This window comes from Syngnathoides biaculeatus, chromosome 5 (genome assembly GCF_019802595.1).
Source record: "Syngnathoides biaculeatus isolate LvHL_M chromosome 5, ASM1980259v1, whole genome shotgun sequence".
NCBI classification, from domain to species: domain Eukaryota; kingdom Metazoa; phylum Chordata; class Actinopteri; order Syngnathiformes; family Syngnathidae; genus Syngnathoides; species Syngnathoides biaculeatus.
The window spans coordinates 12,175,146-12,202,280 of record NC_084644.1 but is presented as its reverse complement, the minus strand read 5'-3'; the positions used below and the strand labels follow the sequence as shown (position 1 = coordinate 12,202,280).

General features: G+C 44.2%; 1 protein-coding gene across 2 annotated transcripts in view; it reads left to right on the top strand.

Annotated features, from left to right (window-relative positions):
- Positions 1-27,135, top strand: part of myom3 (myomesin 3) — a 51,151-nt gene that overhangs the window by 7,526 nt on the left and 16,490 nt on the right. For both annotated transcript variants that reach the window (XM_061820906.1, XM_061820905.1), the window contains exons 6-18: positions 1,077-1,121; positions 5,786-5,917; positions 5,986-6,147; positions 8,389-8,530; positions 11,552-11,751; positions 14,419-14,472; positions 16,425-16,552; positions 18,632-18,815; positions 19,228-19,402; positions 19,806-19,927; positions 21,517-21,704; positions 24,753-24,879; positions 26,499-26,680. In XM_061820906.1, coding sequence (XP_061676890.1) covers positions 1,077-1,121; positions 5,786-5,917; positions 5,986-6,147; positions 8,389-8,530; positions 11,552-11,751; positions 14,419-14,472; positions 16,425-16,552; positions 18,632-18,815; positions 19,228-19,402; positions 19,806-19,927; positions 21,517-21,704; positions 24,753-24,879; positions 26,499-26,680 — 1,841 coding nt within the window. The remainder of the gene's footprint in view (positions 1-1,076; positions 1,122-5,785; positions 5,918-5,985; positions 6,148-8,388; positions 8,531-11,551; positions 11,752-14,418; positions 14,473-16,424; positions 16,553-18,631; positions 18,816-19,227; positions 19,403-19,805; positions 19,928-21,516; positions 21,705-24,752; positions 24,880-26,498; positions 26,681-27,135) is intronic.

Genomic DNA, 27,135 nt, shown 5'->3' with positions numbered 1-27,135 from the left:
ACCACATTCTCCATTGCTCTCTATTGTTGACCCCAAGTATTTGAAGTCGTCGACCCTCGCTATCTCTTCTCCCTGTAGCCTCACTCTTCCCCCTCTACTTTTCTCATTCACGCACATATATTCTGTTTTACTTCGGCTAATCTTCATTCCTCTCCTTTCCAGTGCATGTCTCCATCTTTCTAATTGTTCTTCTGCCTGCTCCTTGCTTTCACTGCATATCACAATATCATCTGCAAACATCATGGTCCAAGGGGATTCCAGTCTAACCTCTGACTGTCAGCCTATCCATTACTACCGCAAACAGGAAGGGGCTGAGCGCGGATCCCTGATGCAGTCCCACCTCCACCTTATATTCTTATGACCGAATGATATAATAGTAATTCTTATTGACATGTTTTTTTTGCTATAGTACATTTGCTGTACTATAAAGACACAGTATATAATAATTAGAATATCAATAATACAGTATATATTTTAAAATTTGAATTTCTTGTCATGCGTACTGAATAAAGCAAACGTCAACGTGGCGGTTGATCATCTGGCCCACAACGAAGGGCAAAGGTCATAGTTTGATGTCTACGTTTGAAATGTACAGTGTCTTATGTAACACCAGTCCTGGAACGTTCCTTCCACACGCTCGTGTACTGTACGCAATTTTCTCACATTAAACAGTGCAGGCGCTTTCTATCTCCATTACATAACAAGTGGTCTTGCAGCACTCATGCATAATGAATTCAAAAGGTAGATGGAAGAGAGTCAGTGTGCGGGGGGAATATCTTTAAACGGCTTTTGTGGCCGTGCCGGACTGAGACAAATGCTGTAATGTTCTTTAATGTTGACTTTTCATGCCTCGCTTTGCTGAGACGGATCGGTCTTTGACGCCAAAGCATCATGTCCTCGATCAAAAATCCCTCTAATTTCCATTCCCGCTGCCTGTGAACGTTAAGTGGTTTTGATATGAACGACATATCGAATAAGTGAGCTTTATTATCGACCTGTGTGTGCTCTCATCCTATTAATATGAACCTCCTGGCTCCTGCATCTCCATTTTGGATCGGCCATATCTCACCCCGCAGCATATAAAGGAGCCACGGCCGGTTTGGACGACTCTCGGTATCCGGGTAAGTTCCCTCTAATGAATGTCTACAGTCATTTAATCCTTTTAATGTTCCACAAGCTTCGAGTTAGTGAGATGTTTGTTTTTGTCCGTAGACTCAAAGGGTCTTAGTCGGACCACTGGGATAGAATTTTTTTTTTGCCGGAGCTGCAGCGTCAGACATGTATATTTAATCTAAGCGTCAGTAGGGAGTGTGTTCTGTTTTCGCTTTGAGTCATACGGCTTCGCGTATTGGCTGCGGCACCGTTTGCCGTAACAATGTTTGGAATGTGTGGTTGGACGTTTACCGTGGGTGTGTTCCGCATCCAATCGGTTATTTTTGTATCTGGGAGCTGACATCATTACAGTTTATTTGGAGGTTTGTTGTTGGGGTGCGATGCTGTGCCAAAAGTCATTGCTCAGCACTTACCTTGGTGTTAAGGAGTTTGTATTTATGAGATTTAATGATATTTAAATGTTTCAATAAATATATGTCCACCTAATAATATGTCACGGATTAAATCTTTTCTTTTCAGAAGCGGAAAATTAATTGTTCTCTTCTTTTTAAGAAATGAAGAATGCAGACAAGTGCAACAGAAACGGGTTGAACAAAGTGAATTATTAAGCCATAAAAAGGCCAATGGCATTTTTTATTGCTTTGGCTGCGTCTTAAGGGAGAGGCAGCTGCTGGAAACTGTGTCTGCTACTTGCTAGTTTTTCATTATTTTTTTCGCATTGATATAATGGCATTGGGGGTGACGTCGTTTTCGCCGCCAAAGTATATCGCTGGCGGTGAGAACTGCGCGCCATAAACTGAGTTAAATTGTATTTGTTTACAGAAACTAGCGCGAGAGGCAGTTGTACTTTCTGCCCTTTACATAATGTTCTATGTGGGAACAGCTCTGAATGTAATCTTCCATCCTGATAAATACAAATGCATATTATGTAGTTACACCCCACATTGTTATCACCATATCAATAGAAAGGCACTCGGCCAAGATGTCCATCAAGGCAGAAAAATTCAAATTGATGTTCTTTACCACTCAGTTTTGCATCTTAACATAACATTAGCGCAAAATCAAACATCAGCTGCACAGCAGTAAAAACACACGTGGATTTCATTTCTCCATGTTATTTTGTACAATCCTGAGTCTTTGATCAAAGTGATTTTCCTCTTCCGAGCAAGAACATAAACTGCACATTGTTTTTTAAATGCAATCCCACTCAATGGGCTCATGCTCACCCAATCACCCCTCGCCAACATCCTTCCATCCATTTTCTTTCGCCACTTATCCTCAGGAGGGTCGCGTGGCGTGCCGGAGCCTATCACAGCTGTCAACGGGCAGGAGACGGGGTTCACCCTGAACTGGTTGCCAGCCAATCGCAGGGCACATCGAGACAAACAGCCGCACTCACAATCACACCTAGGGGCAATTTAGAGTCTCCAATTAATCAATGTTTTTGGGGGCACGGTGGCTCAGCTGGTAAAGCGTTGGCCTCACAGTTCTGAGGACCCGGGTTCAATCCCGGCCCTGCCTGTGTGGAGTTTGCATTCCCAAAAACATGCAACATTAATTGGCCACTCTAAATTGCCCCGAGGTGAGATTGTGAGTGTGACTGTTTGTCTCTATGTGCCCTGCGATTGGCTGTCCCCCGTCTCCCCCGTTGACAGCTGGGACAGGCTCCGGCTCTCCCCGCGACCCTTGTGAGGATAAGTGGCAAAAGAAAATGGATGGATGGATGTTTTTTGGGTTGTGGGAGGCAACCGGAGTGCCCGGAGAAAACCCACGCAGGCACGGGGACAAGATGCAAACTCTACACAGGGATCGAACCCAGGTTCCCAGAATTGTGTGGCGAACGCTTTATCAGCAGATCCACAACGCCACCCCCCTCGTCAACATTGATAGTTATAAATTGTATTTTCCGGGAGTACAGCAAGACACACTGTATACTGACGCTAGAAAGTTGAGGAAACTTTTGTGTGTGTGTGTGTTAAGGAATTTACCTGATTACAATTGTTGATACCATTTCCCCCTAAAAATATTGATTGGCAGGTACATTGCACAAATGCTTGAATTGGCAAACTGAATAAACTCTGATTTTAAAGTCTGTGATAAAACAGAGCAAAGTCCGTGGCGGCGCGTTCGGAGGGATTTGTGATTATTTGCACTGCTGAACGTGCCGGGCCTGTTTCTGGGTCTTAACGCGTTTGCTTAGGTCAGGTGTTCCCAAACTGCAAAGGTATTCCTTATTCATGCACACGGTTGAAGTCAAGTCATTACTCAACCGATGTTTCAAACATCGTTTCTATTATTACTTACCGCATGTCAACATCACAGCGAGAGAAATACAATCGGCTCTTATGTGGCTTTGATTGAAGTCATGAACGATGTTACTTCTACTTTAGTATCTCACGCGGGAACAATCGCACGGCTCGCAAAGGGGAATCACTCAATCAACAAAAGCGCAACGGCGGCACATTTATCCTAGCGGCGAGGCAAAGGTCGAGCCTTTGAGCGATGGCAAGCGGGGGATCCGACTGGGGTGATTATTATTAAAACAGTGTGCATCCTTGCGATAGAGGAGTACACAAATAAATTAGTCTACATATTCTCAGATTTATTTGTGTGAGGGAGCTTTGACCAGACCTCACAGCACCCGTATCTTCATTTTTTATTATTTTTTTTCGTGGGATTGTTTTGCCTCAGTGCTTTTGACAACTTCTAGCTGAAGTAATAGCTTGTCAGGAATTGTTCACTATCCGCAAGCTGTCATATCGTCGGCTTTTTTGCATGGTGCTTTCCTTGAGGGAATGCCTCACTCATCTGTTCCCTGTATCTGTGTTCCTGTCCCTGTGCATGAGAAGGCTTTCACTTCATAGGCGCTGTTCCGGAAAACTGGGAATTCCGAATTCTCTGATCTCACACGACAAGACAGTGAAGTCCCATTTTATCCGTGATACAGAGACCATATTTTTTTTTCCTAAATAGTTTTACCCCTCCCACACATTTTGAACACATTTCAACTCATCAAAACACAGTTAAACGTATCTAAACAGACTTTGTAAAGTATTACATTGAGCTTGTTTTCCCGCTCACTTCTTCACTATCACGAAAGAACAAAGTGTTCGATATTGGATGATGATAATGACAAAATATAACCACGTAATTTTGTCAAACGAAGCAACTGCTGTCTGTCAACAAACAGTTGCTACTTTAACGTACACAAAGCAGCAACACATTAAAATGGCACAGACAATAATAGCAACTCACAGAACTACGGTCTCTCTGCTTCGTGGTAAGGACTATTACTGTAGTTGGTGACATTCTCTGCCTCTTCTTCTTGCGCTTAATGGACCTTTCCGACCTGTCAATCACTCGTACAATAATAGCCAATCAGATAGCCGCATTGTCTTAACCCCTGGCTTGACACGCCCCTGCCGCCATGTTGTCCCACATGGTTAGGCTGATTGTCGGCAGCGTGCGCTTGGAAAAGTTAACGTTACGAAGAAAATGGTCCTGAGATGCGCTTGGGGAATGTGCAATTCTGATGAAAGATATCTGGCTCGCTTCCAAGGGGCCCGGTTGATTCAAACGTTGTCATCTGGTGACTACGGTACTGACTGAGTTAATCACCATTGTTTAAATGCACTTGTAGAAAATTGAACCTAACTCTCTTGGGAAGACTACAATGATATTACGCATGATATTTCCAGATAAAAAGTACTCACCCTGCTTTACATGTGCAGTACAATTCTGCTATTTTATCCCGTTGGATTTCAATATGAAGTTTGTGAGGCGTCAAACGTTTTTGCATTAATCGCCAAGATTTTGCTGTAACTTTGACATTGGGTCCTGCTCCGTCCAAAATCTTATTTCCGTGTACATATCCTTGCGTGAAATAGTTGAGACCTCTCTGTAGAATTCTTTTGGACAAGTCTGACGGATTTGGCAAAAAAGCATACCCCAATATTATCTGGAATACACGATAGAGAATCCAGTTCAAACCTGTTATGTTCAGTTGCCATTTTGGAAGATTGTGAGGAATAGCAACTGTAGTTAGGGGTCGGAGCTGAACCTCACCAGTCGGAAAGGTCCATTACGGTGCATCTTTTCCAGGAGAACTTGGGCCTGCTCGACATGTGGTGGCACATTGTGGTAGTACACTGCAAGGCGCACGATTTTCAAATTCTTACTTGCGGATGTTTTTTTGTTGTTGTTGTTGTTAAGAATAGACTTAAACACGGACATGTTTCAAAACGTTGGTGGTTCTGACTCACAAGAGTATGAGTTTCATCTGAATCTTGCTGCTAAAGAATAAAGTCCCCCCTCCCTATCACAGATAATATCATGGGACCTTTTCCCTTCTGTTCTGAGCGCCGACATCCCACAGATGCAGATTCAATCTCCACGGGCGACACTTTTCACTTTTACCAAGTTTCAGTTGTTAACAATCCCCAAATACCTGACATGTACACTGTTCGGTACCACTTCATTAGGCCACAATGGCAGGCTTCGGTTCGTTAGATACACTGCTGTCCATTTGTTGGTTAACAATAGTCCACCTTCTTCCGTGGTACAATGGAAGGATTTCGACACCAAAGCTGGTGCCATCATGTCTAGCTGGATCAAACATTTTCCGATGTCCCATTTTGTTTGGTGAAAACAAGGTTTTAACTCCTCCTTCCAGCCTTGGAGCAAGCCACCTTTGCTACCACTTTCCCGCCAACCTGGGTGAAAGAAGGCGACAGTTTCACACTGAGCTGTTCCTTCACCTCGACTCTGCTGCCCTTCCAGCAGGACGTCACCTGGTTCAGAGATGGTGAGACCCTAGACTGGGCTGAACCCTTTAGATCGCAACCTAAGCATCAGTTTTTGGCTTCATTTTAGGGACACAACTGGTCCAATCTTGCGAGGTTGACATAAAGACGACAAACGACACGGCCTCCATTACACTAAGTGAGGCATATAAGGAGCATGAAGGAGTTTACACGGTCCGTCTGAAGACTCGGGATGGAATGCTGGAATCTAGTGCCTATGTCTATGTCCAAGGTGAGGACGATAGAATGCATGTTTTTATGAACGTTCCTTGGTCTTTTAACACAATAATATGTCATAATGTTAGCATAAAATTAGCGGGTCAGTTGTCTGTAATTTTGGTAAAACAGCACTGGTACTCCTAGCAGAGCTGACACCCTAAGACAGGGGTGCCAAACTCACTTTTGTCCCGGCCCACATTCTAGTTAGGATTTCCCTCTCAGGGCCGTTATGGTGAAACCACAGAAATCCTGAATTGTGAAACATGAACTACTTTTGGAATCAGAAATCAAGTGTAATGAGTTTTTCAACCATTGTTCATGTTTGGGAACAAAAATATCTCAACATTATCCTTCCATTTTCTTTGCCCCTTATCCTCACAAGGGTTGGGGGAGTGGCGGAGCCAACCCAGCTGTCACAAGGCAGGAGGCGGGGTACACCATGAAACAGTTCAGCCAGCCAATGGCAGGGCACATGGAGACAGACAACAGTCGCACTCACAATCACACTTAGGGGCAATTTAGAGTGTCCAATTAATGTTGCATGTTTTGGGGATCTGGGAGGAAACCGGATAGACCGGGTAAACCCCCACAGGCACGGGGAGAACATGCAAACTACACACAGGCGGGGCCGGGATCGAACCCGAGTCCTCAGAACTGTGAGGCCAATGCTTTTCTCAACATGATCATTTATGATATATGACAACTTGAAATGTTGGGACATATTTTCAAAAAAATCACATTTTGAAACCAATTATTTGCCTTCGCGGGCCACGTAAAAAATTATGTGGTGGGACGGATCTGGCCCCAGGGGCTTGAGTTTGACACCAGTGCCCAAAGACAATTCACTTCCAGGACGATTTTTTTCAAAATTTCCATATTTTTTAGCTTATGACAAGAACATTACTGTGGGACACTGATTGCAGTGGAGTATGGAACGGTTTTAAAGGAATTCTGCTTGATGTTCAATTGTGCAACATAATAACTGCTCTGAATTTTCTCCAATTCCCACTTTTTATAGTTCATGATAAATATTGATGTTCAATATCTTTCCTCATAAAATATTAGTAGGCTAACTTAAGATGTAACCGATTTCAAAACCAGGACAAAGTGACCTAAATTACGCAATTCACATTTCGTCTAAATTGACCCTAAAGTATTGTATGTATGTTTTTTCTTGCATATCAACCACTAACGAATCTTTAGCTATTGTATTAATTTTCTTTGTGTCATATCATGCTAATCATAATATTGATAAAAGGTCATATCAAGAATAAAAGCCCGTCAATGTGGCACTTTTTGAAGGTCGTCATTTGCTATTGATCGAGCCGTGAAAACCAAATCGCTGGCAATTTATTTACAAATGTGCTCGTGAATGAGTCTCGGCTGCCTCAAAGGTGGGGGCGGTCATATTGTATGCCTTCATTTGCGGTCTCATGTGGGGCCGAATAGTTGTCACATTGCATTAGCTCATTCTCACAACACTTACCCCCACACTAGCGCATTGCATACTTACATATGTGTTTGTATGCAAAATATAACGGTGTACCATTTTCTTGCTTCCCGTAAATTGTGTTTTACGCTCAAATAGTTTGTTTATCCGCCGTAGTTTGGTTTGGCTTTAATTTCCTGTCGACACATTTATTCAAATGGGAAAATTGCACCATCCGTCAGGCTCGTTGGTTTTTTTGGGGGGGGATTGCAACTATATATGTATTTTTTCCCCCCCACAGTCTTGTACTTTTACCAATCAATTCACAGCACCATACACATGCAAATTCAGCTCGTACCTTTTTACCCAGAGAGCAAAGCGATTTGGTGTGAAAAGGACAAGCAACAGCTCCCAAATGATGTCACAAATGCTGAAAACGTGGCTCCGGTCTCTCTGTCTCCCTTGTTATGAAGCCTGTTCTTTTGCAAGAGCTGGAGGTACTAATTAGTCGATCTGAAGTGAGTGCCTCCATTCAGCAGTCGCATTTGCATTACAAATAGAAGGTTCGTGAGACCAAAAACAAACACGGGACCCGGAGGAAAATAAACGGGAAGATGTGCTGGATGAATTTGTATTGGTGGAGAAGAAAAATATGATCCCTCTAAGCCTCAAGACAAGGTTTGGAGCATGTTAGATTCCATTACTCCAGTCCGCGATGCATAAATAAGAAACGTAAAAAAAAAAGTGTCTCTCATCCAGTCTACCATATAGTTTGTAACATAACATGGATTACTATTTACCATATGTCCTCTTAACCCAACTCAGATGCGTCTGCCACAGTGGTCGGAGGTCCTGGGTCTCCCTTGTTGGTCCAGGTATCTGATGTCAACAAGGACTACGTCTTTCTGACTTGGCAACCGCCCAGTGCTGATGGATCGTCACCTGTGGAGGGATATTACATCGAGAGGTAAATACAAATGTCGTAAACGTGTCTTGTTTTTATCACCTGAAGTGGCGACGAAAGTGGACCATTGTGAAGAAATGACAGTTGGCGACTCACACCTGTATGCCAAACAAACGCTAACAAACGCGCTGCGATACACAGTGAAGAAAATAAGTATTTGAACACTCTGCTATATTGCAAGTTCTCCCACTTAGAAGTCATGGTGGGGTCTGAAATTTTCACCATGATTTCTAAATGGGAGAACCTTGCAATATAGCAGGGTGTTCAAATACTTATTTTCTTCACTGTAAATACTGCAGCCATGTATCAGGTTTTCAGGCTCCACATACAGTTTACTGTATTTCCTTTATTGAACCATGAAAATATGGCGCAAAAGAAACAAGTTTTAAAAGGAGCAGATTGCTAAATAGAGATGAATCAGGCATGAATAAAGCAAAGGGTGTGTATATTTTAAAATATGATTAAGTGCACCTGTCCATTTCGGCGACCGGCTCTCCACGAGGTGCTTTCTGGTTGTCAAGGAGCTATTTATCTTGAGCTGCATAAATGCAACAATAGTTTTGTGTTGCATCAATATTTTTTTTTTACTGTGGACCAATCACAGCATTATTTTTCAGACTGCCACTTCATATTTTCAAAACTTTGCCTTTTCAGTCCAACATAGCTAACTTTTATTCCCCTCTCCCTTTCAGTCAGGACTTGACGAAGCGTATTGTCACAGCTGTTGCGCGTTGACGTGTTCAAATAATTGCACGCATGCCAACATCGGTCTGGCAGCGACAGTTACTTTGTACACACTGTTTTTTTTTTTTTTTTTTGAGCAGTAACTGTCAGGTGTTGAGCTTCACAGTTCTTCCACAAATTTGCAGTATTCCACCTCTGTTGCACCTGTTATCCCACCTAGAAATCCGACAAAATCTACCAGCTGACTTCAACCTTTCCCTCCCGCATCGGTGCCTTAAAGGGGAAATCCACTGATTTGCCTTAACAATGTATTCAATAGGTCATGTAATGTGTATCCTATTTTGAAAATATTATGTTAAATCCTCTCTCATTTAATTGTGTTTTGAGACGATTTTTATCGACAATTACGAATTTTCAGGGGCGCTGCCATTTTCGCAGATGCGCAGATGTGACGTGAACCGTGCCGCAAAAAGGGCTCGATTACATGGGACACCATTTATGCCCAACTCCGATTTCTCGTATTTATCGTCATCTGATGAAGAAATAGCAGTATCGGTTGATCGGGAAGATGAAGGAATACTTCCATACAGATTTGAACCTGTGGCTGGAATTAACGTTGAATATTCAGATGGTTCTTTGGGCGGAATGACGCCGATTCTGACTACTCGGAGGCCTACAGGCAACATAAGTGCATAAACAAAGGCCCCCGGAACTCCGGGCCGGCAGCCGCGGATGGTTCTTCGGATGGGAATGACGCGGAGTCTGATGAGCGAGCTCCGGCCGCGGGCCACGAGCCGAGGTTCCAGGCGGCGGAGGTCCGTTAGCCCCGGTTGCGGAAGCCAGGCTAAAGGCCTCCGCTGCAACCGAAGCTTGGCTAAAAACCTCCGCCGCCGTCAAAGCTCAGGTAAAGGCCACCGCCGAAGCTCAGCTAACGGAACTCCCCAGACGTCGAAGCTGGGCTCGCGGCCCGCCGCCGGAGCTCACCCGTCTGACTCCACGTCATTCCCGTCCGTAGAACCATCCGCGGCTGCCGGCCCGGAGCTCCCAGGGGCCTTTGTTTACGCACTTATGTCTGAGCGTAGGCCTCCGAGTAGTCAAACTCTGCGTCAATCCGCTCGAAGAACCATCCGAATATTCAACATTAATTACAGCCACAGGTTCAAATGTATACGGAATTATTCCTGCGTCTTCCCGATCAACTGACACTGCTATTTCTTCATCAGATGAGGATAAATCCGAGAAATCAGCGCTGGGCATGAATGGTGTCCCATGTAATCAAGCTTTTGTTGCGGCACGGTACACGTCACATCCACGCACGTAGGTCATGTGACTCGCGAAAATGGCAGCGCCGCTAAAAATTCGTAATTGTCGCTAAATATCGTCTCAAAACACGATTAAATGAGAGAGGATTTAACATCACATTGTCAAAATAGGGTACATATTACATGACGTATTAGATACGATGTTCAGGCAAAGCACTTGATTTCCCCTTTAAACAACACGGCAGCGAGCCTGGAGGAAGTCAGGATTTGCCATTGTGAAGATATGAAAACAGATATATTTCCAACGTATTTCCAGAGATTGCCTTACGTTGCAAGTTAGCAGAAGACTCTAAGACTCTAATGTGGGAACTTTATCGCTCTCGGGGAAATTGATTAGCGGCAGCCGGGCAGCCGGTGCGATAGTTTTCACGAGACGAATGGTACGAGTGCTAATTATCGTCCCTCGCCATCTCGCAAACCGGAATCAAAGACTCCCGCTGGAGAAACAGACGCCGCTCCTGCAATATGAGCACACCGATCACTCAGAATCCTTTGGTGCGTTGGGTCTTGTCTTAAACGCACTTTGGCTTTGTATGTGGTTTTTATGTCTTTATTTATTTTTATTTTAATATCATGCAAATAACCTCATTCGTCTGCGCGTGATGATGGGATTGTGTATGTTTGTGTTTTATCTCTTTTAATTGGAGCGGGGTGCTGCATTCCTAAACATGACTGTTTTCGGGACGCGGGAGGACGACGTAGGTCTCCAGTTCCCTAGCAACAACCTTATCATTAGTGCAAACACCGCTCATCTCTCCTTGTTTTCCCGAATGCGGTAACAAAGTGTTATAGAAGTTCCCTTATCACGGGCCCCACATTTATCTTTGGAAATAAGTTTTTAATGTGTTTGGGAGGCCCTTTGTTTGAACGCCTCGGTTATTACGGGTCTCAGCCGCGGTGTTTACCGCTTTCGATTTGTTGTGCGGCCTTGCCGCTGCGTAATAAAGTGAAACTCTGGAAGTGATGGTCCAGTTTATGGTTTCAGGGAGCCATTAATCGGTCCCTCTGTCTTTTACAGGTGTGACCTCAGTCAGGGCCAGTGGGTGCGCTGCAACGTGGACCTTCAGAAAGCATGTCACTACCCGGTTTTCGGGCTGAAAGAAGGAGCCAGGTACCAGTTCAGAGTTCGGGCCGTCAACCGAGCTGGCGCGGGCCGCCCTTCCAAAGCGACAGATGCCGTTCTCATTGAGGACCCGCAGCAACATGCCAGGACCATGAGTAAGGCTCTGCTAGTAAAAGCTGGCATTCCTCTGCCATTTTTATTGTTTCTGTCTCTGGTTTTCCGTATAAACAGAGACACAAGTACAGATACGCAACAAAGTCAGGAATAGACTGTTTTCGACTGACGTCACACACCTTCCGATTTCGAACGCGGGCGCCATCTCGGTTTGGTGAATACACGTAAACACACGTAACTGAGCTGGAATCATTTCAGAAAGGCGTATGAATGGGGGCGCACTGTTATGTTATCGGTTGCTCAGACAAAAATGAGCGTTGTAAAGCGTCTTTCTTTCGACTTCCAGCTGTGATCAAGAACCAGTGCAACAAAACGGAGCAGTTAGCAACCAAACGGCGACAACTGTGGCTGTCTCTTATTATCAGAGCTAGCAGCCAAGCACAATACTCGTGTGTGAATGCAACGCATGTCTCCAAAATCTCTATTTTCTGTTTTATTATAATAAGTTTGCAAAAACGAGTTACCGCACCGCCAGCTGCTTCTTGAGTTGAGTTAAAAATGTAGCCGTGGAAGTGGAGAAATAAAAGTGCTAGCTCCACTTGGGACTCGTCCCGGTCGAACCTCTCTCTCTCTCTCTCTCTCTCTCTCCCTCTCGCTAACAAAAACGAAAATAATAATCTACACCTCTTTCGTTGGCATAATCAACATAATTTAATACAACACTGACTATAATCACGCGTTACATATTTATACTGGATTGTGCGGTACACTAACCTTAGCAGTGTGTATACCGCCGCATGATGAACCCAGCCCTTGATGAATTGGTTCTAGGCCTCCAGACCTTTGTAATTCTTTGGTTGGTCCACAGTATAAGCACTTGTTGAGAAGAGGAGATAGTGGACGATGTCCGGATAGGTTACCGACGCCCACAGTTGTGTGCTCCATTTGTGTTTCTCCAAGGCACATGGGTCGATATTGTCGATCAAAGCGCACTTCTTGTCGTAACGGTTTCTTGAAACAACATCTCCTGATCCCCGATAACATTCCAAAGTCTTTTTAGCCATCACGCGTCACTTTTAACAGTCGTACGTACATTTGTGTAACTCCCGTCTGTATGCAAGGGCATGAGACTGAACAGCGCGTCAGTATAGTGAACCCATCCAACATGGCCAGGTGCCCCGGATGTAGTCACGTGGTCGAAAACAGTCTACATTCATCGAGTGAGTGCCTACACTGAACAGAGGCGTACGTGATGCAGGCTAATGGTTCGGAAAGAAATGCAAATTCTGTTACGCTCCTAATAGATACAGAAACTTAAATAAAACTGAAAAGCAATACAATGCTACAGTGGGAGCTGTACGGTTTTCAAGTATAAAAAAAATAAGTTAATCACTGATACATTAAAACGTAAAATAATTCATATTGTTAATGAGGTTTTGATTACCAATTGCATATCCGGGGGGAAGGAAAAAAAATCCCTGGAGTGCTTTTTCAAGCTTAATAAGGCAGTTGATGATGCCTGTTACTTACCACAATTATGTTTTTAATATGGAAAAATAAGTGCTGGTGGGGCAGCACAGTGGTTCAGATGATAAAGCGTTGGCCTCACAGTTCTGAGGTCCCGGGTTCAATCCCGGACCCGCCTGTGTGGAGTTTGCATGTACTCCCCGTGCCTGGTTGGGTTTTCTCCGGGCACTCCGGTTTCCTCCCACATCCCAAAAACATGCAACATTAATTGGACACTCTAAATTGCCCCTAGGTGTGATTGTGAGTGCGGCTGTTTGTCTGTCTCTATGTGCCCTGCGATCGGCTGGCAACCAGTTCAGGGTGTACCCCGCTTCCTGCCCGTTGACAGATGGGATAAGCTCCAGCACTCCCTGTGACCCTCGTGAGGATAACCGGCAAAGAAAATGGATGGATGGAAGTGCTGGTGGATGAATATTGTATTTTTAAATCATATTTTATATATGATTGAACTTAACGGTATGAGTTTTTTGAGGTACGATTTTTTTGTTTGTTTGGGGTTTTTTTTGGGCTGGTAAGAGGCAAAATTTCAATTACAACCGAGTTTCCCCTTCACTCAACACACAAATAATATTTTTGCCACTTTACATAATTACTACACTTACTAAAAACAGTAGTTCTTTACATTGTCTTTTCTTATCTATAATTATGTTTTTAAACATTAACGTTGTCTGGAACAGATCAAACATTTCATTTCAATGGGGAAAATTGTTCTGCTGTAAAAGTAAATTGCATGATTAAACTCATCAGTCAAGTTAGCAATTGATACACTTAGAACAAAAATTGCTTTATAATTTTGTAATTTGCCATTAAAAGAAACACTTCCTTAGTGGTTAACTGGATCATGGCGGTGTCCCTCTGCAATTTGGATTGTGCACTGAGATGCGTGCACGTGTGTATAATATATAGACATATATGTGTGTGGGAAGGGGGTGGGGGGGCAGATGGGCTGTAGTCCAATGTTGTGCATCATTAAACACAGATCCAGGACAAGACATAAGGCTTGCCGACCTCCGACCTGGACTCCATCCATCCATGTTGCTCCCTCTCACCTATTTGTGTCTCTTTCTCTCCTGCTCTCATGCCAAAGTTTGGTTGCCATTTTGTCACTCTAACGCTATTACGACCCCTAATGCAACTTTATTAGGACCCTCTTTAACCGTTTTTCTCTCACTTTTTCTTAGAGGTCAAAGCGGACAGAGGAATGACCATCATCATCCCAAAAGATGAACTAGAAGGTGAGAATTACGTGTTCTTGTTACCAAAAACGCGTCGTCGAAATGATGTCATTAGGACGGCCGCAAAGTACATCGTTAAAACAGCACGTGTGCCCCCTGTACCCCATTGCTCGCGATCTAATGCGTCATCATATCATAATGGACAACGCTCCGCCGTAATTGATCGTTCACGAGCGAAGACAATGAACATCCCCCCTGTCGGCGTCCTGCTAAACGCACTTCATGCCTGCGGGCGCTGTAGACGTGGAGCTGGTGAGAATGCATTTGCGCTGTCTTCCTGCCAGCGTCCTCCACACGCACGTGTGAAGGTGAAAGCGTGTGCCGACCGCGTGTTGCGTGCAGCTTCATTCATCCCGGGCAAAATCTCTTTCAGGCTGATGAATTATTCATATACTACAATATGTATTGTTTACACCATCTTTAAATGCAAAACTTGCCGTGCTCGTGTCGTACACACGATTGGACTGATTGGAAGCTCTCCATTGTTTTTAATGACTTTGCGTAAAGCATGAAAAAGATTGACCTTGCTGTTTATTTGAAAACTCACGCAGAAAAGTCACTACGCACATGTACCGTAATTCCCGGCCTACACAGCACACCTTGTTATAAGCCTCAACCAGTACATTTTTAAAGGAAATAAAATTTGGTACATACATACGCCGCAGCTGTGTAAAAGCCGCACGTGCTAACGCTAGTGCTAACGCTGACACCGCGCTAATGCTAACACTAGCACCGCTTTAAAAAAAAAAAAAAACATACCAGTAAAAATCACTGAGACACGGCAGTAACACGCTAACACAGCGCTAATAGGGCCGGACTGGTAAAAGTCACTTCCTCGCCACATATATTCCACCGGTCTCACTCTTACCTTTTCTGCTCGAGTGCCCCCTTGCGGCTGTGAGAAAAAAATCCATAAATTAGCCGCATCACCGCATAAACCGCAGGGTTTAAAGCGTGTGAAAAAAGTCGCGGCTTATAGCCCGGAAATTATGGTACATTTCCACCGATATCGACATGTTTGATTTTCCGGTATGTGAGAAAACAAGACGGACAGCTGTGTCCTTTGACATGGAAGACACGGCAACTCGATGCCGCCGCCGTATCAGTTTCTTTCTACTTTGATGCACACTGCGGTGTTGCTGCATCATCACAGAGATATTTAGGGGACAGAAGCACTCAAACCGGTGACTTTTCAGTTAAAACTGCGGTGTTTCCTCGTTATTCACGGGTTCACGTTGCTTACACTCACGCGAACAATGAAAATCCATGTATAGTGGATGCAGTATTAATATATCTGTGTATGACATGTAATTAATTTTGTATTATTGTTACATTAGGGCACAGTGGTTCAGCTGGTAAAGCGTTGGCCTCACAGTTCTGAGGTCCCGGGTTCAATCCCGGACCCGCCTGTGTGGAGTTTGCATGTTCTCCCCGTGCCTGCGTGAGTTTGAACTCTGGTTTCCTCCCACGTCCAAAAAACACGGAACATTAATCGAACACTCTAAATTAGGTACACCTTGAATGATTATTTATGGAGACGGGGGGGGGGTGACGGGGAGGTTTTGGAACGGATTAGGCTATTTACATGTAAAATGCGTTTCTATTTACGAAAGTTTCATGTGACGAAACAACTTCTGAAACAGACTAATTTCGTAATTTGAGGCACCACTGTATAGTTTTTGGCGCTTAGCTACCTATATGATACATGCCATGTGGAAATTTGGTACAATTCTCTACCTTACGAATGCCCCCAAAAAAATCTGAATATGTTGACATGTACAATTACACGTGTACAAAATACAAATTGGAGGATAATACCGAGCCAAGTTGCGGGGCAGTATCCTCCCTGCCCCTTATGCTGAGTCCACATAAAACACAGCAAAACTGCTTCTTTCACACTGATGTCTCCCGCCCCTCCAAGTCCACGTTCTCATCTTCTTCTCACATGACAGGCCAGGTCCGAACTCCTTTTCCACCCACCAATGTCCACGCCTGCGAGCTGAGCGACACGTACGTGGTATTGAGCTGGAATGAACCAGAACCCCGAGGCAAGGAGCCACTCACCTACTACGTGGAGCGGGTCGGTAAAGCGCACTGTTATTATCTTTATGAAAGCTGAATTTTGGATACCGCTCCTTTTATGCATCTCATTAGACGCACCTTATGATGTGCTTGATCAATGTACACACACACATCAGTAATCCTCCCGAACACAAGGATCAGCGTTGTTTCATCATCGCACGTTTGTTGATTTTTGGCCCGGCTGGCGGTGGAACATGTGGCAAATTAAAAGCGCGGGCTCCCGACTGCAGCTCTAATCGAACAAGACAGGTGCAGGAGAACATGCGCGCACACACACACGCTCGCACTCACAAACACACACCAACCGCATGCACATCTGTGATTTCAAGGTTGAGTGCAGTTTAAGGTCAGCGCGCCCATCACTTCCTTGGTGAACAAACCGCCTTTTTATTCTTTTATCCCAGAAAATTGTCAAAAGTTCAAACTGATGTTCAAATGAGACGAATCTCTCCATCTTGTGGGATGCCCGCCTGTTCTTTTCAGCAATAAAGGCCCCGCAGGCTTTGCAATATCAAGCCCAGACGCCCCAACGTTTTCCAGCTCCATCAGGAACGTGCCGCAGGAAATATAGTTTCATATTGGACTGTTATTCGTTACTGGGGTAATAAAACTGTCAGAGCTGTCAAAGGCATATGTGAAATACAAAAAGTTTGCTACTTGCAGTCCACTTATTTAACGAAGGCCGCATTCAAATTTATCTCTCGCCCTTGGGCAGGCTCTGTATAATCGCTGGTACCTTTGACAGTCTTTTCTGGCTTGCGGTCCGTCTTTCTCACGTAAAGTGCGTCAGAAAGTCAAATAATTTTTCAACAAAGTTGTGACTTGAAGAGTTAGGATGGCTTTTGTAACACAATCTGACATAAATGCTAGAGGATGGTTTTACAACGGAGGATTTTTAATTTTTAAAGTTAACCGTTTAAGCTTACAGTTGAAGTGCTCAAGCCGTACGTTCAAGTAGATGTTACCACACCTCCACTGTATGACTGACGACCTCTGTCAAGCATGCGCTGAATAAAAATTGGGTTTAACCCAGCGCATCCAAGCTTAGACTCAGAGTTCTTCTCACATTTGCTGCAGCACTTGTTGCTAGGCGGAGTTCATAGGGCTTGATGATAACTGCCTGACGTGGCAACAAACAACAACAACAACAACAAAAAAACACCATTCTTTTATAACAGAAATTATCAATTATAGCTGCTTAATGGGATTGTTTTGGAAGTATTTGAATTTAGTTCATTTTTTTTTTCCTGAAAGAGATATTACCAGTGTGCAACAAAGTAATACATATCTGGGTTTTACAGCAACCTCTCATTGAGTCAGACATTCATTTTTCAATTCAGTCGCTAATTATTTATGTCAGTGCATCAACACGGCAAGCAATCTGCTACACATCGACCCCAGCCCCGCCCCCGTCACCCCACCGTCACCCATCACGCATAATAGTCACTACTTGGGGGATCGCAGAGTACCTCATGATACCTTGGTGCTGTAACACCAACCTCAACAATCCTAATTTTATGACAACAATAAATAAAAATCACAACAATATTTAAAAAAAAAATCTGAATTCAGAAAGCATCTGGCAACATTTAATCTTGGGGCTGTCCAGTCACCACTGAGTGTGAGCTCTGCATCAGGCTGCACGGCTCCAGGGTGACTCGTGTTGTCATCCACGTTTGCTTCGAAGTGTCTCCGAGTGGCTTCTAATCTAACTGCCCACAAGGTATATTTCTGGCTGGTTAAAGCGGTATCGGTGTTGCAGTAGGACTACAGACGTACTGTATCAGCACCAACGCTGATATCTGTATGCATTTGTGATTATTTTGAATATACTCCCCTGCATCTCCTCAAAGCTCTTTGAATCAGTTCAGTCTTTACGTCTGCCAGAGCACTAAGTGCTTCACTGTACATAATGACACAATCACCAATGAATGATGCTACCCTTTTGGAAGCCGCTATCATACTTTTGCAATCCGCTCGTCTGCGCACAGAATCCGCCAGCATATCGGGAAGCTATTAAACAAAGACGGAGGCCCTTTGAAAATGGTCTGACTCACGTTTTTGGGATCGGTTTTAGTTGCAGGAAGGGAAGAGCAGCTGGGAAATGGCCAGTCTGGACTCGGTGGTCAACTCCCCCAGGTTTCCCGTCTTTGATCTGGTCAAGGGAATGCAATACTGCTTCAGAGTACGCGCCGTCAACAAGTACGGCGTCAGTGAGCCATCGGAGCTGAGTGACTGGATCTGTTTGGGAAAACCAAAAAGTAAGACTGCTAAATGTGTGTCACACTTTCTTGGAAAACTTTTTTGCTGACGACCAAATGACCAACCAGCAACTCAACCAAATGACGGGCCATTCAACCAACCAGACGATGAAACAAATAACCAGCTAAAACGTCTACCAACCAAATTGACTGACAAATCAAACGATTAACCAAGCTACTGACCAGCCAACCCCCTGAAAAACTAACCGACTAAACAACAGACCTACACAGACAATAAATAACCAAGAGCCCAAATGACCATGAATAAATAAACGACGAACCAAACAATCAACCAATCATGTAATTAACAACTGATCAACCAAGCATGAATATCTATGTGTATCATGTGTACTCTATATTCACTATTTATTGGCTGACCTTTTACCTGATGGATATTTGTATCTTTCCATAGCTGTCCCTGCTCCACCGTCCTCCATCTTGGCTTTCCGAGATACAGATACCTCAGTTTTGCTTCAGTGGCAGGAGCCCAAAGACAAAGAGGATGTCCTGGGATATTACCTGTACAGCAGAGAAATTGCTCAACAGGACTGGAAGGTCATTAACAACAAACCCGTTACCGACCCCAGGTGACAGCAGACACAAAAGACTCCACAAGTACACATTTGGAGTTGACACATAGACCCGTCTGCAATGATGATTATAGCTTGAGGCCAATTAATCAACAATCAATTGGTGGTGGGTTCGTGTGGCAAGTGTGCAGTGCTGTCACAAGTGTCTGGAAATTTATGACGGTCACACCTAGTATACGGTCACAATAGGATCCTCAAATTTGTCTACGGTGCAAGTTTTATACTATGAAGCTAGCTAGTGGCCTTTAATCCTCACATCACCCGTCAGCAAATTTACCAACCACTGTCCAGTAACAGTGAAAAGACAGACAATACACTGAATGTGGTGGTCGATCAATCAACTTCTTTATTGTGAAAAGTTAGATTATTGTTTGTTTGTTTGTTTTTGTGTCCTCTTCAGGTTTACAGTCCATGGTCTCCAGAGTCGTAAGGAATATGTGTTCAGGGTGAAGTCAGTGAGTCGAGCAGGCAACAGCGACTACTCGGAGGAGTCTCTTCCCATCCTGGTCAAAGCCGCCATTCGTAAGTGTATTACAGCGCTATTCTTACTCTGAGAACCAAATACTATAATGTATATTAAGATGTTTACACTCCCATTTGTTTGATTTTGAATGTGCTTGTAGTCACCCGTGGTGTAAAACAGACCAAAAAACAAAAACAAAAAACAATCAGACTACCGACTGAGGGACCAACAAATCAACCGACTGATCAAACAGTGGACTGATGGGCCAACCAATCACTTAGCTGTCAGATGGACCATTCAACCAACTGCGTAACTAAACAAGACTGACAGACCAACCCAGTGACTGACGATCAATCAATTATTTAGCTGATAGACAAAGAAACCATAAAAATAACAGATTGACGATAGAGTCAACAAGTGACTGATAATTCAAACAACCGACCGAGGGACCAAACAATTGAATTGTCATAACCAGAACGCGGGTTTGGACCCCAATGCACGACTCTGGAAACGTGGAGGAAGTTCGGGAAGTATCTTTATTCATTCCAGAATCGGTAACCAGGCAGCCAGTCCACGAGAGCAACAGTGATAATGACGTCAGGTTTACGGGGCAGGTCAGGAGACAGGCAAGGGTCGGTACGCCGGGAGTCGAGATCAGAGTCGAGGAAGTCCGGGAACGAGGTATCAATGGCAACAATCTGGCAAAGCCAGACTGGGTCCTATAGGTACTGCAGGTAATTACCGGGGATGAGGCACAGGTGTGCCCCTCCTGATGACTGCCGGTATGTCGGGGACCTGCACAGCCAGGGGTAGGACTGGCAGGATCATAACATGAATGACCAAGCAATCAACCAAACAATAGACCCACCAGTCAACCGACTGACTCATCAACCAGCCAAGTAACCAGTCGACCAATCAATTGACCAACTGACCAACCAGTCAACTGATTTATAACCCAACAATCAACGAAACCAACGACCAAACAACCGAAAAATATACTGAACAAACAACAGACAGACCAACCAATCAACTAATGGACTGACAAAACAAAAAAACAAACTAAATTAGCAGCCGACCAACTAAACAATGTACCAACCAAACAACCGACTGACTGACGAAATGACCATCCAATCAATGGACTTACAGTATGTATCCAACACACCAACTAGCCAACTGATGGACCGGCCAGCTCTTTGACTGACTAACCAATCAAGCAGCAGACTTATGGACCAAACAAACAAACCAACCTAAAAAACTTACTGAGCAACCAACCAAGCGCTGGTAACTATCAAATCATTGTAGTCCGTTAGATTGTGCATCCGACGTAGCTAATCTTGTTTCCACTGAGTGTATGTGGTCTCAACAAGTTAAAATGATGTTTGGATCTGAGCTCGTATGATATAATGGTGTAGTTTTTCTTGACAGATGATGATGGCGACGTGCCTGTTAGCAAGCCGCTGGGCCCTTCTGGTGACTCAGTGTCAGATAATGTGACTCATTTGGTCACCATTCACTCCTTTCTTTCCCTAGTTAAGCCTTTGCGTGTGGATGAATAGCCTTGAACGTGAAGATAGCCTTAGTTGCGTGATAATTGTAAGTCTGTGACTTCCCGGCTGAGATTTTTCCATCTTTATTTTATCTGCTGCAGGCGTCCCGTCGGCTCCCTCTGCCATCGCGTTGCTGATGTGCACAGGTTCGGAAATGGTGGTGGGCTGGAGTAGGCCCCACTTTGACGGCGGTGACCCCGTGCGGGGTTACTACCTTGACAAACGGGAGGCGGGCACCGAAATGTGGCAGGAGGTCAACGTAAAAGCGGTCAGAGAGAGGCGGACCACGGTCAGTCAAATTCCCTCAACCTCCCTGACGTTTTTTCTTCTTTCAGCGTGTGAATGAGAGTCTTGCAGAAAGCTGTTTTTGAAGCCATCGCCAGAACCTTATAAACAATTACACTAATCGCCATTATTTCTCCATTTAGCCTCAAAGTAATGACAATATTGGCTTAAGGCTCATGTTGGCCATGTCACTAGGCAACAAGCTGTGTCCATGGATACCTGCGGGAAAGGTACATCTTAAGCCTGTCTCAAGGAGATTACCCAAACCTCTTAATTACAACAACGAATGTCTTTTTGTTTGTTTAAGTGTTACTTTTAAACAGCTCGAGAGGGATTCTACTTCTTTGACTGGACTCATGATGCAGTGGTGTGTGTTTATAAATCAGACATATATATTATGGAAAATCGACTTTTTAGTTGCTTGTCTACAATTTAGCTGAAGTCTCTGAAGTGCCTTTTCACCCTTCAAGTGTAAAATTACACAACTATGATCATCTTTTCTGTATGTGCCTATTTCTGATCATGTGAGTGAGCGCTTATGAGCTGTTATGTCAAAGTTTGGTTAATCTACGTAATGCTGCCACTCTCACCAAATTTCTCCTCCCGCCTCTGACTCGGCAGCGGGGTTGCTTGTTTTTGATCCGCCATTTTCGCACTCAGTTAGACTTGTATGCTTTGAAGCACTTCCGGCGGATACTCAGCGAATATTTGAGTTGTCCATGTGGGAAGCGGTGGTGTTTCTGTTATTCCATGTGTACTGTATGTGTGGTATCGAAGTGCTGCCTCCACGAGTGCAAATTTAATCCATGCTATATACTCAACTACAAAATCACCTTTTATCTTACATGCTGAGCTGTCATACTTCTCCCATACTGTTACATAATAGTGTGGATAAAGCGTATATCTGCATTGAGTTAAAATGAATGGAGAGATTATCATTAGCTAACATGCTTAGCATCTGATAAGCACTACACAGTTGATTGCTTGAAGTTGACAACACAATGGACCTTTGCGACTGGCGATCTTCCTCTCCGCCCCCCTTAGCTACAGTTGCCATGCCCCACAATCTCCAAAAATGGCGACTGATCATAACAGGTTTGAACTGGATTCTCTATCGCGTATTCCAGATAATATTGGGGTATGTTTTGTGCCAAATGCGTCAGACTTGTCCAAGAGAGTTCTACAGCGAGGTCTCGACTATTTTACGCAAGGATATGTACACGTAATTAAGATTTTGGACGGAGGACAACAATATGTGAGCGTTACAGCTGTAGCGATCGATCCAAAAAGAGTTTGATGCCTCACAAACTTCACATTGATATCCAACAGAATAAAATAGTGGAATCGTACTGCGCATGCAAAGCAGGGTGAGTACTTTTTACTTGGAAAGATCACAAGTAATATCATTGTAATCTTTATCAGTGAGTGGGTGTATTCATTCGACTTGGCTCGCAATGGAACCCAGTGCCCGGTCTTAAAAGTCCGATGCGATACAAATGGGCAAATAGACATTTCTCTTGCATGACATCACGCATTTCGGCATAAAACATGACACACTTCATTCGGCAGGTCAGTGATACACGAACAATGTGAAAGTTGATCTCCTGCAATGTATAAAGCACTGATAATAATTCAATCAAACTCAGAGAAGTTACTTCTCCCTCACTTACCTTCAAACTTGTTGATATTGTTCACACTTAGTTGTACGTGCGCTCTTCCGCGAGCCTGAATTAATTAAATTAATAAGACACTTCGTCAACTGTGTTTTAGGCTTTGGAAAATGAGTCCTTGTAACCTAGCAGGATATCTTTCATCAGAATTGCACATTCCCCAAGTGCATCTGAGGACCATTTCCTTCGCAACATGAACTTTTTCAAGCGCACGCTACTGACAACCGCCATGGCTTGTGGGACATGACGACAAGAGGAGCGGGTCAAGCCAGGGGTTAAGACAATGCGGCTATCTGATTGGCCCTTATTGTATGAGTGATTGACAGGTCGGAAAGGTCCATGGTGGCGCGGGTTATTTGTGTGTGGTTAGGTGTCCGTGTAGCACATACAGACGCTCTTGTGCATATAGTGGTGTCTCAATGAGTTTATGTGCTTTTATAGTCTTTGTGTTGTTGTTTTTAATGACACTCTGGGTTCTGCTCCCACAAGTACTACAATATAAGTCACTGTAGTCACAAGGCTTTGGCGCTGCCCAGTGTCGTCATGGTAACAGAAACCAGACTTGCCATCGGACTCACAGTTTATTGAGCCGGGTGTACAGTCACCATTTGCATGGCGCAGTGGTTAATTTCAGTCAGACAAGAAACCGGATGCGGAAAGTAGGTTAAATTTCTGGATCCTGGGAGTATTCTGACAAAGGCATGGCACAGACATGTTATTACTAGGGGCGGGGGGAGTCTCCTTTGAGAATATCCAGCGCCCTCCATTGGGCAACAACAACAAGTGTCGGGGTAAAGGATTGCGTTTACTTCCAGCATGATTTATTGACCAGGGCACAGGCTGATTACACAGCGGGATGAAAAGTGAGTTAGCTCATCAAACGCTGCTTCTTTGCCCCCTAGTGGATGCCAAGTGTACTTTGAATTCTAAAATATGATTACAATTTCAAGAGTTAAATGTCCTCTGCTTTTTGGGAGGATTCCGCAACAACACAAAGTGCATCGTTTGGCCTCGGTGAGCAAGGCGAGAGCGTCTCACCTAAGCGGGGATCTTTAAGAGCCTTAAAGTCGAAGTGGCTATGAATAGTAAGATCAATGTGGAGATCAATGAGGTTGAATCTTCTCTATTCCCCAAGCGAATATGTACGGAGCAGCAGCAGCGGTAATGTCCTCTCAAATGTATGCCGGAGTCAGGAGAAAGGCTCTTGTGTGACCCACGAGAAATAAATCCAAACAAAGGTGGCAGCCAGGATGCCAAGTCCAGTTCAATGGTGCTTTATTCAACATTCATCTTGCAATCCTGCACCCCACTGATGTCATTATTTGCCCGTTATCAGTTCACGTATTGAAGCCTTTTTTTCTTTTTTTTTTTTTTTTTATTAGGTCCGCAACCTGACCGGGGGGCTTTGGTACCAGTACCGCGTGTTTGCTGCCAACATGGCTGGTGTGGGGAAGCCTTCGGAGGCCAGCGAGTCTTTCCTGTGTGAGGCGTGGACCATGCCAGAGCCTGGTGAGAACTGAAACACGATGGAGGAAAATCACAATCCGTTGCTCATTAAGCTCCAATTTGTTTGTATTGTTTGAAATTAGTCAAAGCGATTCCGTTTGAAATTCACGCAGCCCCCTTCAGCTGCGTCCGATCCGTTCATCTTTGATTACAGACGTCCACTTGGTTGCTTTCGTCCACGGGTGTCAAACTCAAGGCCCGGGGGCCAGATCTGGCTCGCCACATGATTTTATGTGGCCCGCGAAGGCAAATCATCAGTGTCAAAATCCGTGAATCTTGTGAAAATATGTCACACCATTTCAAATTCTCATCTATTATAAATGATAATGTTGAGATATTGTCAGTATTTTTGTCTGACCAGACATGAACAATGGTGGAAAAACCCATTACGCTTGATTTCTGATTCTAAAACGAGTTCATAAATTTCATGTGTAAATATGATGAGGGGCGGCACGGTGGATCATCTGGTAAAGCGTTGGCCTCACAATTCTGAGGTCTCAGGTTCAATCCCGGACCCGCCTGTGTGGAGTTTGCATGTTCTTCCCGTGCTTTCGTGGGTTTCCTACGGGGACTCGGGTTTCCTCCTACATTACAAAAACATGCAACATTAATTGGACACTCTAAATTGCCCCGAGGTGTGATTGTGAGTGCGCCTATTTGTCTCAATGTGCCCTCTGATCGGCTGGCAACCAGTTCAGGGTGTACCCCGCCTCCTGCCCATTGACAGCTGGTATAGGCTCCAGCACTCCCCACGACCCTCGTGAGGATAAGCAGTGTATATAATGGAAATATGATGAGGCGATTCAGGTTTTCTATGGTTTCACCATAACAGCCCTCCGAGGGAAATCGTAACTACAATGTGGCCCGCGACAAAAATGAGTTTGACACCCCTGCTTTAGTCATATTGCACCGAGCAGCCAGAACAGAGACCCCCGTCCCGCTTTTTAGTTCTATATTATAGTTTTTTTTTTCTAGATTTTCTCCATGACAAAAATAGCCGAAATTTGGCAATTCCGATCAATTTCAATGATTCTCTTGCTTTCCCTTCTAGTGGTTTGCTAACCATGGTGATTAAGTACAGTTTGTAAATTACATTAATTTTCAAAATTGGAACGTTGATTTTTATTCCAGCATAAACAAACTCTTTCCCTTCATGTTCCATTCTTATACAATCCAAAGTTTTTTATGTTCCTATCAGAGCGCATGCTCACGGCACATCTCATCATGCCGGCGCGAGCGGCGTTCGTTAGTTGCAAAACGGCGGCTTGTCCTTCGCTGTTGCCATGGTGACAAAAAAAGCTGCGCTGAAACAAAAGCCCTGGGGGGGGATCCATGTACGTTCTGAGCAATGTATGATTGTTGCATGGAAACATGGACACACACGCGCGCGGCACCGCTCCCAGTGACATTGATATTGAAAATGGAACGAGGCGCATGGCGTTTTTTTAAAAGCGCTCATTAATCCTGCCAAATGGGCTTCCCTGGATGGCATTTTTAAGTCTCAAGTGGGTCCCAAATATCATTAAGCAAATTAACCGCCGCACTCAGCCGGGACGGATGAATCGTCGTGTTCCTTTCACGAATATTGATAAACGTCGTCACGGATGGTCAATCTCCCTCAGGTTGTCCCTTTGACTTGGAGGTCCGCGAGGTGAGGGACCACTCGTTGGTGCTCCTGTGGGGCGCGCCGCTCTACGAAGGTCGGGGCCCCGTCCAGGGGTACTTAGTGGAAATTAGCCAGGGAGACCAGTCCGAGGAATGGACCGCTGTGAATGCCGAGCCGGTCACGGAAACGTATCACAAGGTAGTTCACTTGTAGAAAATGGAATCATGGTAAGCCTGTAGGAGACCCAACAGTGTACAGTACCGGATATGATCTTGTAATGCAACATATCAAGTAATATTCAGAACTATGGAGGAAGAATACAAGTGAGTGGAATTACAATCTGAAGCTGATTGTTTTTTTTGGCCTTTTATGTCTAGTGCAGGGGTGTCAAACTAATTTTTGTCATGGGCCACATTGTAGTCACGGTTTTCCCTCTGAGGGTCATTATGACTTGAACCCCCCCCCAAAAAAAAAAAAAAATTAACCGCCTCATCATATTTACACATGAAATTTATGAGCTCCTTTTGGAATCAGAACTAAGGGGAAATGGAGTTTTCTACTATTGTCGATATTTGGTAACACACAAATGCTTGCCATATGGCAACTTTATCATTTTTGATATGACAGTTTGAAATTTTGGGACATATTTTACC